Source organism: Muntiacus reevesi, chromosome 2, assembly GCF_963930625.1.
Source record: "Muntiacus reevesi chromosome 2, mMunRee1.1, whole genome shotgun sequence".
Lineage (NCBI taxonomy): Eukaryota > Metazoa > Chordata > Mammalia > Artiodactyla > Cervidae > Muntiacus > Muntiacus reevesi.
This window is the reverse complement of record NC_089250.1, coordinates 251,617,141-251,631,099: the sequence shown is the minus strand read 5'-3', so window position 1 is coordinate 251,631,099 and position 13,959 is coordinate 251,617,141. Positions and strand designations below refer to the sequence as shown.

The following is a 13,959-nucleotide window of genomic DNA, read 5'->3' as shown; positions in this document are numbered from 1 at the left end:
TCCAGTCTTCTTGCCTGAGAAATACTATGGACAGAGGAGCTACAGTCCATGGGGTCGCCAAAGAGTCAGACACAACTCGGCAACTAAACAACAATAGAGTTGAATACAAGTATACCCTTAAACTAAAGGTATCAACTGCAAAACTAACAAAATTTCAGGCTGGATAAGACTTTGCTGTGAAGGGCTGTCTTGTGCACTGTAGGATTCAGCACTACTGGAATCCTCTCAGTTCTGACAACCAAAAGTATCTTCAGACACTGCCAATCCCTGGTGGGCAAAATCTCCCCCAGTTGAGATCCACTGCCTTTCTTAGGAATGCTTTGATTCTTGCATATTTACACAGGCAGACAAATACAGAAAGTGTGCAGGGCAAGATAATTTCTAACAATGAAATTCTAGAAACAATCAAAATGTTCACCATCAAAATAATGGGTAAGTAAATTGTGGTAGACTGACAAAATAAGATACTATTCATTGTCTGGTGGTGTTTTTTAGTCATTAAGTCATGTCCAACTCTTTGCAACCCCATGAACTGTAGCCCACCAGGCTCCTCTGTCCACGGGATTTCCCAGGCAAGAATACCTGAGAGGGTTGCCATTTCCTTCTCCAATGCATGAAAGTGAAAAGTGACAGTGAAGTTGCTCAGTCATGTCCAACTCTTAGCGACCCCATGGACTGCAGCCTACCAGGCTTCTCCGTCCATGGAATTTTCCAGGCACGAGTACTGGAGTGGGGTGCCATTGCCTTCTCCGTTTCAACTGTTAGGGTATTCTTAAAAATATGTAATATTTATGACTATACAGTGAAATTCATAGACATTGAGGAAAAGGTTAGTAACATTTACCAAGTGCCTACTATGTGTCATGCATGCACTAAGTCACTATTCCTCACAAATACCCTATGATGATAAAAATCATTCTTATTTTAAACAGATTCAGAAAGAGTAAGCCTAACTTAACTGAGCCCAAGAATGTAAACCCAAAATAAATTTGGGCAAATATATGTAATAACAATATTTACTGAGGCATCAGTTATGATAAGAAAAATGTAGAAACAAGCAAAATGCCCAATAGTAAGGAACTGAATAAATAATGGTTAAACTTATCAAAATATTAGACAACCATTCAAAATTATAATTGTGAAGATTATACACTAACATGAAAATGCTAATATGTTAATAAGTAAAGCATATAATCGATACACTGTGCTTTGGTTTTTTTGTTTGTTTGGCCTTGCTACACAGCCTGTGAGATCCTAGCTCCCTGACCAGGGACTGAACCCGGGCACATGGCAGTGAAACACAAGAGTCCTAACCACTGGGCTGCCAGGAAGGTCCCCATACACCATGTTTTAAACATGGGGTTGTTCTTGCTTTTCCATATATCCAGGACAGCTTTGGCAACCCGGGATTTGAAACTGACTGTGAATGGCCCTAAGCACATGACAAGCAATATTCTGAAATTTTGTTAAGACATAAATATAAACCATAAGTTCTGGGAGGCAGTTATGTTAGGAAAACACCATTAAGCCTGTGATAGCCAGTTTAGATAAGCATCCAATATCCTTAACCTATAGCCGTTTTCCACTCAAGGTCATGTATACTGTAACTCTCCATCCATTTCACTTTTAGAGAAGTCACTTAAGACAGAAATTATATGCTACAGTGATATCCTTGGATTCTCCTGATCTCCTATGCTTACAGTATCTCTGAATACACTAATTATAAATGTCTACTACATGTAAATAAAGATAAGATATCCCCAAATGAAAAGTTATGTTTGAATATTATAATCCTGGATAATTTTATCCTTCCATTGCTTTAACACAAAGGAGAAAGAAAGGGGGAGAAGGAAGGAGGAAAACAGGATCTTTCCACTCTCCACAAATGGTCACGGCTCTTGGAAACTAACCATGAGTACAAAGAAACCTAAGAAAAAGTAATGTATTTCTTGGGATATGCTTCTTTTCTAGCCTGAGACTGTCCTTTCTGTCTTAAAACACTGTGGGTAATTTGCTCTCCAAAAATTAAAAATTAGACTTTGAGGAATCTCTGTGAATTACCTGTATAGTATTAGTATGGCAACATAGCCCAGATATTGTGAAGATTCTTGCTTTTTTTCACTTACCCTCTCCCATCTTCAACTGTCTCATGTGCTAGACAGAAAGTCTACATTCAATGTAGCTTTTCCCTAAGGCCCTTATCCCTGGAAAAGCGAGAAATTAACTCTAGTCTGGCCTCACCTGTAAGGTTGATGTCTCCCAGCAAATCAAGAAGCTCTCCACCAGCAGAAGCTGGTTTGCTTGTAGGTGCAGTTGGAATAACAGGTGTTATGTCATTTCCTCCCAACAAATCCAATAAATCATTGGCCTAAACAAGGAAATAATATCTTATTCATTGTCACTGTCTGATCTGTTATCTAACACAAAGCCCTTTCAATACTTAAAAATAGGGAACAGAATTATCAATCAACCCAGGAAGACTGAAGGGAATCACCTAAGAGATAGGGTCTAAGCAACCAAAAGATCATGAAGATAAGCAAGGGAAAGCTACCTGGCTGGTGGGCTGTGGCCCAGAGGGCGGTGGTTTTGTCTCTAGAGGAGTTGGGTCTGTCTCTCCGTTTGTCTGTACAATCTCAGTAGGGCCATTTGTGGTAACTTTCTCCATGACAGGCATTCTCTCAAGCAGGGCAGACCTGGAAGAATCTGAAGTGGTTAAATTCTAGGCAGTTAACCTAGATTCCCTACCCAAAACAATCACTGTTAACTATACGCCAGCCAAATGTGGAGAGACATCTCCCCTCCTCACATCCCAACACATATACTAAAATAGAAGCTGGATTACAAGAATACATGACCTACATTCCTGATTGGATTAAGGGCAGGCAGGAAACCCTGAATGGACAAACTGTCCATCCAAATCCCGAGAGCCTGAGAATTCTCAGTGACAGAGAAAATGTAATGAAAGAAAGGTAAACAAGTACATATTAGCAGTTTCCAATCAAGAAGATACTGCACAACAGAAAGGGGAAAAAAGATATACACAATGGTAATAGTAATGATATCTCAATGAGATTCTCCTGAGATAAAACATCTCTCACTTCTTCACCAAATAAAATGGAAATGAAGAAAACTTTCCTTATCAAGAGGAAGGGGAAAAGGGCACTAAAAGAACACAGTTCGTTTATTTCTTTAGAGGCTAGGCAGAACAGAAGATGAACAAAACACAATTAGCCCAGCAGTGAGAACTGAACAGGGTTGTGAAGTCCCGCCAATAAAGCATGAGTGATGAAACTCCTTTACAGGTTACCATGACAAAGTGTTCGGGATGCTAAGAGGCACATGCACTGTTTCGTTTCTTTTACTTACCTCATATGGTCATATTTCTTAAAAAGTGCATTATATTCTACTGCCCTCTGCTGGAGTTCCACATCAATGCTGCTTCCATAGATGGAAACCACTTTCTTAATTCGGCTTTGGGATAAAATGACAAACAAATTCAAACATCCAAAAGAAAATACATAAACAAGCAGAAAGAATAGTGTTTAAAACAGAGGTTTCTGGTTAAAATTTTGAAGTGTTGATCTTTTCTTAATGTACATACTTTTTCAAAAACAAAAGACCTTTCCTTTATGGTCATCTAACAGATAGCTCAAGACCATCAGAATTTATTCAGGTTCTAATGCTAGATTTTGTCTGTTGAATATCTCATACCCTAAAATTTTATAAACAAAAGTACCAATTATTAATTTGCTACAAAACAATAAATTTATAGTGTTCATTCCCTTCTTTAATAACTTTACAGTGATAAGCTTTTATCAACAAAAGGGTCATAGCATTAGACTTTTATTAAGCAAAGTCTGTCATTGCCTAACACCAAATTCTTATACTTCACAATTTAAACAGTAAAAATTATCATTCTTCATGAGGCTTTACATTAAAAACAAAAGCAGAAGGTCTGAGAGAACCAAGTTTGTATTAAACATGCTTGGCTGGGAAACTGACCCAAGAATTGAGTTTCATTCAAAACAGTGCTTTTAAAAAAAAAAAAAGGCAAAATTTAAAGATTTAAATACCAAAATGATTTTCTTCCAATTCAGATATCTCAAGATTATAATAAACCAGAACCCTTACATGGGAAAATAACGTCAGTACTTTAAAAAAGAAAACAGGCATCAGATACCTGATTTTAAAAACATTAGTTTTTACCTTCAAATTAAGCAGTGGTGGGATGAAGGGATGACAGGGAGCAAAGTATAGATATAATAAGGATTAACCATAAAGTGATGACTGTTATTGAGGAATAACAGGTATAGGCAGCTGATTTTACCATTCAACTTTTGCCTTTGCTTGAAATTTCCCAAAATAAAAATTTTTTAAATGACAAAACATGTTCACCCTACTTTTTCTTCATACTCACTTTACAGTACAGGTGAATCGAGTAGAAAGCTTCATAATGGCAGTGAGGGCATAACCTCGTGTCACAGAGGTGGACATATTAGATATTAGGACACTTTCTAAAATATCCAACACTTCATCCTCTGTTACCTGGGGAGAAAAAATGGAAACATGACACTCTCACTCTTTAGCCAGAAGGCAAGAGAAACAATGTAAGTCAATATGATGGGGTGGGGAGAGGGTCCTAAAGGTGATTTTCAAATCTCACAATGGCCCAGTAGGTTCCAACTGAAAAATGAACAAGTTTTCCAATGAATCTATAATTCTGCCATTGCTTCTTTAAAAGGTTTTCAAGGAATTGACTTCAACTCATTAAACACTACTCTTAAAACCAGAAAATCCCTTTTTTAACAAAGAGGAACAAAGGGTACCTGAATAGGCTCTTCCTCCTCACACTGGCCAGACACAAGAAGATCTCCATATTCACCTATACACCACGCAGCGACCTGCACCAAAGGTTGCTGTCAAAAAAAAGTCACAGTTGGTCAAAGACTTTTATCCTTTAAAGGATTAATACAAACCATAGGTCATCCAACGATAAAGGTCACAACTGAAGCACCTCTAAGAGTGATAGTAATAAGAACATATCAGAAAAATAAAGGCAATTCCCCCCCTTAAAGTAAAAGTACTTACCTGAGAATAATCACCAAGAATTGCTTTGTACAAGCGCTGGACAGTATAGGCATGCATCTCCACGCTATTGGTTATTAACTGGATCAAGTTGGGAACGGCATCATCACGAACGTAACTTCCTGCCTAAAAGGAAATGCAGACAGTTACCCCAAGAAACACAACGGTAATAAGAAAAGTCAGCTAGTGTCGTTGTTGCTCAGAGGAGACTACTACAAAACACCCTCCAAGATAAAGTTGTTTCCAATTCTCATGTTGAGAAGCAGCTCAAATTTCAAAGTCGTATTTAAATGAATATTCTAAGTTCTAAGGTTTCATAAAAAGATAAAATCTTCCCTTTGTCCAAAGTAAAATTAAAATATAAAGGTTTAGAATTTCAAGAATGGCCCTTTCTACTCAAAATAGATAGTCTACTAATGCAAAACTGTAAGAAATACATTTACTGGGAACTTAATTACAACAACAACTTCCTTCCCACAACTCCTCAACACAGGTGTTAAAAGGATACAAGCTGGCTATGGTAGTCACACTACTCTGGGGGAAGGAGACAGGGCTGTATATTAACAGTTCAAAAAGGCTTAATAAAGTAAGATAAAACTGAAGTAAACAGTAACTTTCTAAAAATCAGAATTTCTTTAAAACCTAACAGTCCTTCAAAAACTAGAGTTTATAAATACAGAACCAATACGTAGCCCCAGGAAAGGGAAGTATTTTTTATTTCATTATCCACACCTCAAAACAAAAACAAAAACAAAAACGATCTCTTTATTGTCCTGTTGACAAATGGAATCTGAGATTTACCACCATGGAGACAAAGTAAAGCTATTTAACCTATGAGGAAACTAAATTTTGGCCTCACAAGAGCATTATGGTAACCAAGCTGCACGGGATATACCAACTGTGGAAGCTGTGCCCACCTTGGTCAACCTCCCATTATTGGATAGAAGAGTGGATCTGATTTACAGGACCAAGACCTGGCCTACACACGTGTACTTTGAAGATGATACAGAAAAAAAAAAAAAAGAAAAAAATCCCAGATGGGTAGGATACCCACTCCTGTTAAGAAACACAAAGATGGAGGGAGAACTTTGGGGAAACTGGCAGAAAGGAAAGGTAAGACACTAAAAAGCAGGTAATTAGTGGTGTGACTTAAATATTTATATTCGTCCCTAATGGGAAAAAGCAGAATGTTTTTATGAGAAAGCATCAACATGATCTAATTGACATTTACAGACCATGTCATAAACAACAGCATATATATTCTTCTCAAGCTCACATGGAGCATTCATCAAGACAGATCACATTCTGGGCCATTAAGAATATCTTAAATTTAAAAGAACAGAAATCATACAAAATTAAACTAGAAATAAGCAATACAAAGATAGCTGAAAAGTCCCCAAATATTTGGAGATTAAACAACACACTACTAAATAAAACAAGAGTCAAATAAAACATCAGGAACAGAAAACTACAGACCAGTATCTCATGAACACAGGTGCAAATATCCTTAAAATTTCAACAAATCAAATCTAATAATGTATTCAAGAAAACTATACACAACAACCAATCCCATAAATCTGGGATTTATTCCAGATATGGAAGGCTGATTCAACATTCAAAATTCAATTAATGCAAGCCAACTAAACTTCAATTAAATAAATAATTTTTAAAAATCAATTAATGTAACCTAGCACATCAACAGGCTAACTAAGAAAAGGCATATAATTGTATAGTAAGAGAATATAAACTGACTGGAAAAATGAGAAGTCGGAGCATTTTCTTAAAGAAAGGTTTTGACTTCCCTGGTGGCCCACTCGTTAAGACTCTGCGAATCCACTGCAGAGAGCATGGGTTCGATCCCTGGTCTGGGAACTAAGATCCAGCATGCTACACAGTTCAGCCAAACCAAAACTAAACAAAGCTTCCCAATGATTTCCCATCATATTCAGAATAAAATCCTAACTCCTGTGAGGCCTATAGAACCTAGCCCCTGCCTCAAACCACTCTCTGCCGCTCTCATACTGGCTGCACCAGCCTTCTTGATGCTCTCCAAACACGTTAAGCTTGTTGCCTACCCTTGTGCTTTGCAACACCAACTGTTCCCTCTGGTTTGTACACTCTTCTCCCAAATCTTTGCACAGCTCACCACTTTACCAAGTTCTCTACTCAAATGTTACCTCCTCTGAGTGACCTGCCCTGACTATTCTACCCAAGAACCTGGCCCACTGCCCCATATCTCATTCTCCTCTGTCATCACTATAGTTCCTCATGATGCTCTAGTATTTTTCACAGCATTCCCCCCTGCCTAACAGGAGCATCCCTCTTTCCCCAAGGATTTCTCACCTTCCCCACTAGAACATAAGCTGCATGAGAATAAGAACTTTGTCTGTCTCATTAACTGATACATCCAGCACTTAGTACACACTTACCTAAAAAAACTACTTACCGTTGTCAGAACACGCATAATCGTGTCTATATGCCACCGTTTGGAAGGTGCATACCTGAGAAAATAATGGCACAGGTGAAAAAACTGAACCTGTAAATTAAGCTCTGCTCAGTGACTTTCATGGAGAAGGAAATGGCAACCCACTCCAGTACTCTTGCCGGGAAAATTCCATGGATGGGGGAACCTGGTAGTCTACAGTCCATGGGGCCGCAAAGAGTCGGACACAACTGAGCGACTTCACTTTCTTTCTATAGTTCCTTTTGGAGAAGGAAATGGCAACCCACTACAGTGTTGATCCCATGGACAGAGGGGTCTGGTGGGCTACAGTCTATGAGGTTGCAAAGAGTTGGACATGACTAAGCAACACACACACACACACACACACACACACACACACACAGTTTATGAGGTTGCAAAGAGTTGGACATGACTAAGCAACACACACACACACAGATACACGCACACACAGACAGACACACACACAGACAGACACACACACACACACACACACACAGAGACACACACACACACACAGTGACTTTCAAAACTCCTGTCCTATAGTCTTGAGGTTCACAGGTTAAGGGCCTGTGTCTGGACACATTTCACCTTCAAAACTACCAGCAATTAAACTAGCACCAATTCCCATTTCAATGGGTGATGAAACAGTACATGGTCAAATTCAGATGTAAATACTGCAATAGAAGTTACTGAGTTGAGAACTGAGGACTCTCTCTCCAGTTTTTTCTTAGAAAACAAATCATAAAGTCAGGACAGGAGAGGACAGAGAAGAAAGGGCACTGTTCCCAGACCCAGGTAACGCCAGGACTAGGAACTTGCCTCCCCTTAAATTCAGTGAAAAGAGAAGAAATAACCACACTATCAAAATCCTGAGGACTTCATCCCATAAAGTTTTACACAGAACCATAATTCAAATGTTATAACTTTTCTATTCTCTTCATTAAAAGGGAATCATAGAAGAGAGGTTAAAGAACAGATACAAGAGGAGATTTTATAAAAGTAGGATTATTTTGGTCTTAGTATAATGCTTAACATAAATACTGACTAGAATGACCTTCTCAAACCCAATTTCTAATGGGAAGCCTGAAATAAATGTTACATGTTTAAACATGTTTACAACATTTCCTTCATGTTTTCCAAAAAGTTTCAAGCATTTTTTACCAATGAATGTAAAAATTAAATCTTACTTTTCTGCAGCAAGGAAGATTCCAGATGCACAGTCTGCTTTAAATTCTGGCTCACATGAATCCAGAAAATAAAGTAACTCCTTCATCATGCCTCGAATATTATTCCCATTTACCAGAGCAAAACTCAATTCCATTGCACGCCTTCCATGGAGAGAGGGAAAAAAGTTATGATATTTACAGTGGGAATGAAACAAAGACCCAGGTATGTTGTCCCTGAACACCAAGCACCAGTGGATGTATTGATGTCTTTGCATGATCTTTGCAATCCCAATCTTTGCACACGAGATAACCAAAATTAACAAAATTATTTTGAATTTTCATCAATGCTTTCCTTCAAAAATTCCCAAAAGATACACACTACTAAAAACAGTTTGGCTTCAACAGTTTATTCTATGAAGCTGATATTTAGAATACCTAAAAGGTTCAAAAAGAGAGGCAAAGAAATTAATACTCAAAGATACTATCTCTCTGCATCAACAGTTAAAAATGTGATATACTGTCACCAAACTCTTTTACTACATCCACTTCAACCCAAAGATGATGTAACAATACATCAAAAGGTATACAGGTGATTAGAATAAAAACAAACCCTGCGGGCTAAGTGAAATAAGTTAGAGAAAGACAAATATTGTCTGATATCACTTATATGTAGAAGCTAAAAAAGCTAAATGCATAGAGACACAACTAGAATGGTGGTTACCACGGTCTGTGGGGTGGAAAAAATAGGGAGATATTGGTCAAAGAGCATGAACTTACATGTGTAAGATAAACAGGTTCTAGAGATTTAGTGTACAGCATAATGGCTATTGTTAATAATGATGTATTAATAAACTTGAAAGCTGCTTAGAGAGTAGATTTTAAATATTTTCACCACAAAAAAGAAATGGTACTTATGTGATATGCTGCAGGAATTGACTAACGCTAGTGTGAAAATCATTTTGCAATAAGGTGTGACAAAGCAATGTGATGCACATCTTAGACTCATATAATTATATACCAATAAAGCTGGAAAGAAAAACTAAAAAAGACAGTCAGAGCCATGAAAAGGAAAAAACAATATTCGCTATGAGAGCAAACAGGAGTTTCTATAATAGCACCACCATGACTTGAGTTTTAGCAAACTCCGGGAGACAGTGAAGGACAGGGGAGCCCAGTGTGTTGCAGTCCATGGGCTTGCAAAGAGTTGGACATGACTGAGCGACTGAACAACAATAACAAATAGCTGCCTATCAAATTTGGCAACCAAGGTAAATATGGATATGCTAGTTACTACACGCATCTTTTCATATTTGGTCAATAATGTCAAACCATGGCATATAATTTACTTCCAAAAATACCAGTTTAATAAGATGAAAATACTTTCATCTTAATCTACAAGCAACAAAAACTCAATCCTTACAGAAATGCAATAATAGCTAATTTTTATACCGTGCTTAAGTGCTTCACATATGTTACTCCAGTTAATCCCGCATAACCTTTGGAAGTGGGTGCTCCTGTATCTACACAGTATATGGAGACAACCGAAGCACAGAAATACTAGGTAACCAGATCAAGCTTATTAACGGCAGAGCTAGCATTTGAAATGAGGCCTTCTGGCTCCAGAGTCTCAGCTGCTAGGCTATATAACCTGTCAAAAGACCCAGGTTTTACTTTTGAAATGCAAAGCCCAGTCAAGAGCTATAGAGAAACAACACAATAGGAGTCAGAAAGTCTGATTTCTATTCCGAGGTCTGCCTTGTCAAGGAGTAAGCTTTAGAGTTAAGTCATTTGATTCCTTTGGGACTGTACTTTAAACTGTTAACTGAGGAGAGAAGTAATTGCCTAGTTTCTCTTACTGGTTTGCTCTGAGAACCAACTGAGAGGGTGCTTATAAATCCTTCACAAAGCTTTATATAAAAGTCATTATTACTGAGACCAGGTCTTATTTTTAGTTTGCCCAAGCACTTAACACCTGTTCTCTGCAAATAAAATTATCAATATCAATTGATAATTATCAATTATCAATAAATGTTTGTTAAGTGAATAGTTTCAGAGATCAGTTCAAATTAAATTTTTTCTAGTTTGAATAGTAAACCAAAAGTTCACTGAAGCCTACTATAACTAGGCTTTACAAACACGTACAGTTATTCTAAGAAGAGGACCAGTGGAGTTAATTGATCAAGAGAAAAAATATATGCCTTTCAAAGTCCTATAATGAGTAAAGTGAGACAGAAAAGGAGAAATATCATATGACATTCCTTATATGCAGAATCTAAAAAGAAATGATACAAACAAACTTATTTACAAAACAGAAACAGACTTAAGAGAATGAACTTATGGTTGCCAGCAGAGACAAAATGGGGGAAGAGACAGGGAGTTGGGATCGACATGTACACACTGCTGTTATTTTATTATTATTATTTTTTTTACTGCTGTTATTTTAAAATGGTAACCAGCAAGGTCCTACTGTATGCCACATCAGTGTTATGTGGCAGCCTGCATGGCAGAGAGGTTTAGGGGAGAATGGATACATGTATATATATGGCTCAGTCTCTTTGCTGCTCACCTGAAACTATCAGAACAGTGTTAATCAGCTATACTGCAATATAAAAGTTTTTTTTTTTTTTTAAGTCCTGCGTGCTGCCTAAAAGTCATTCCCAGATGCACTGTTTTAACAGGCTGCCTCTAGTATCTTGGGGCATAAGTACCGCAAGAAAATGTGTGCTGTCAGCCATTCGAGTCTCAGCATAGTGATAGAACACTCAGCCGATGGATCACTCCTTATCTTCATCCTCCAGCACACAGAACACAGTACCTCTGATAAGTAAACGTATGCCCATCCTACTTGTACCTGTTTTATTTAACAAAGAATCAAGGGTAACTTCAGGGTGCACTTAAGTATTCCTTACTGGTCTCTTTCATTGATCTAAACTTCTTCCTACCAATTCTTTTTGAAAAAAGGATTTACTTGGTCAAAATAATAACTAAATACATAAATGTTAACATTCTCCCAGTCAAAACTCTATTACAAAGTTATCAAATGGAGGATGGTGGGGCACAGAACTTTCAATGATCTGTTACCGTTTTATGGAGACATCCAAATCTTTTAGACAGTCCACAATTGTGCTTCTGTGCCTCTGTACTGCATTATGATCTGTCTGCACAGTTTTCAATAAAGATGTCAAAGCTACATATCTGGATGAAACAAAGTTTCAGAAGAACAGAATTAAAATGGTAAATTCAGGATAGTTCTCTGTTTAATGACAAAGATGATGTTCAATGACTACTGAAAACTACATAGTTAAATAAAAGACACAACAGACTTGGTAAAATGGGAACGCTGTAAAGCCATAAACAACACTATAATCAAAAGCTGTGGCATCCAGAAGCCTGGGATTTAGATTTGCATTCATGGTCAAGTCCATTTAAACTTCTAAAAGTGACTGACTCGATTCTTCCAAACTCCTTCAAACAGTACAACAAAATAAACATACACTATGCCTTTTCAGGCTGCCTGAGTCCCAAAACGCAAGAGGAAATTATTTCAATTTTACCATTTGTATTTTCTCTGCTTTTGATACCAGTACCAAAACTGCCCCTACAAAACTTTGAATTTACCATGCAAGTATAAAAAATTCTTCAGGAAGGAGATGATGATTCAGGGTACCATAATGATTATTTCCACATTTTTTTTCAATCATAACATGATAAAGAATTAAAAAAATAACACTGATAAATTCATTCATTTTTTAAAAGTAGCTGGAGTTTACAAACATCTTCTAGGTTTGCAACTGAAATGCTCTACTCTTCTTAACTGAGAGCAGGGGTCTGCAAACTAAGCCTAGAACAGCCCTCTGCTGTCTGGTTTGGTAAACAAGTTTTTATTGCAATACAGCCATATTCATCATTTACACAGTCTGTGGCTGCTTTCGCACCAAGAGGCAGAGCTGAGTAGTTGCCAAAGAGACCCTAAGGCCCATGTAGTCTATGACACAGACCATCTGTTCCCGGACAGAAAAAGTTTGCTGATGCGTGACAGTAAAGCATAAATAGGACTAAAAGTTAACTCATTAGGCAAATCTTCAAATTCTTATCAAAACAGTTTTAAGATTAGACTAAAAATAAAAATCCTGAGTTGAAGTTCTAGATATGTCACTCTACATGTGTGATCTTCAGCAAAGTCACTCATGAATACACTGAGTTTATAATGGCCAGATACAAGATATTTTTCAGCTTACTTACCTGATATTCTTGTCATTGTTCAATAAGAAACGACCCAGGATATTTATGGCTAGGACCTACAGAAAAATAGCATAGGTTAAGAATTTTAAAAAATCAAACATCTATATTGCTTAAGGACCACTTTCTGGACTCTGATGAGTGCAAACTATTTAAAGGTGGTAGTTTAGTCAGCACTTCTACAGATTGCTAGCCAAAAAAAACCTCTGAAGGCAAATTCTTAAAACCATATTCTATTTCAACAGTAAAAACTGCAAGATTGTCTTCAAGTTTTTATATCGCTAGCAGGAAAATATTATTGGTACAGCTTCACGGGAGGGCATTTTGGCAATAACCATAAATAATAAAAATAAGGAATTCAATGGAGAGTTAGGACTCCGAGCACCCCTGCAGGGGGCATGAGTTCAATCCGTGCCTCATGACACAGTCAAAATAATTAATAAACAATTAAAAACCACAAAATGAAAAGCTATCGGAGGGAGGAGCCAAGATGGCGGAGGAATAGGACGGGGAGACCACTTTCTCCCCTACAAATTCATGGAAAGAACAATTGAACCCAGAGCAAACTTCACAAAACAACTTCTGATCGCTAGCTGAGGTCATCAGGCGCCCCGAAAAGCAGCCCATTGTCTTCGAAAGGAGGTAGGACAGAATAAAAAGATAAAAAGAGAGACAAAAGAGCTAAGGACAGAGCTCCGTCCAGGGAAGGGAATCTTAATAGAGGAAGTTTCCAAACACCAGGAAACCCTCGCACTGGCGGGTCTGGGGGAAGTTTTTGAATCTCGGAGGGCAACCTGACTGGGAGGGGAAGAATAAATAAAACCCACAGATTACATGCCTAAAAGCAACTCCCAGCAGAAAAGTACACCAGACACCCGCATCCGCCACCAGCAAGTGGGGGCGGAACAGAGAGGAGCGGGCGGCATTGCTTAGGGTAAGGACCGGGCCTGAGTGCCCTGAGGACAATCGAAGGGAGTCTTTGTGAGTTACCAACTTAAACTGTGG

General features: G+C 37.9%; 1 protein-coding gene and 1 non-coding gene across 2 annotated transcripts in view; both read right to left on the bottom strand.

The window, feature by feature from the left end:
* The window catches only part of AP1G1 (adaptor related protein complex 1 subunit gamma 1), an 85,387-nt gene that overhangs the window by 9,674 nt on the left and 61,754 nt on the right, over positions 1 to 13,959 (bottom strand). The window contains exons 10-19 of the mRNA XM_065925697.1: positions 12,958 to 13,013; positions 11,797 to 11,910; positions 8,737 to 8,877; positions 7,532 to 7,586; positions 5,089 to 5,211; positions 4,827 to 4,916; positions 4,418 to 4,545; positions 3,367 to 3,471; positions 2,552 to 2,693; positions 2,242 to 2,368 (exon numbers count right to left, since the gene is read on the bottom strand). Coding sequence (XP_065781769.1) covers positions 2,242 to 2,368; positions 2,552 to 2,693; positions 3,367 to 3,471; positions 4,418 to 4,545; positions 4,827 to 4,916; positions 5,089 to 5,211; positions 7,532 to 7,586; positions 8,737 to 8,877; positions 11,797 to 11,910; positions 12,958 to 13,013 — 1,081 coding nt within the window. The remainder of the gene's footprint in view (positions 1 to 2,241; positions 2,369 to 2,551; positions 2,694 to 3,366; positions 3,472 to 4,417; positions 4,546 to 4,826; positions 4,917 to 5,088; positions 5,212 to 7,531; positions 7,587 to 8,736; positions 8,878 to 11,796; positions 11,911 to 12,957; positions 13,014 to 13,959) is intronic.
* Positions 11,434 to 11,519, bottom strand: LOC136162313 (small nucleolar RNA SNORD71). Its single transcript, XR_010662116.1, has one exon. It is a non-coding gene; the product is annotated as a small nucleolar RNA SNORD71 (small nucleolar RNA).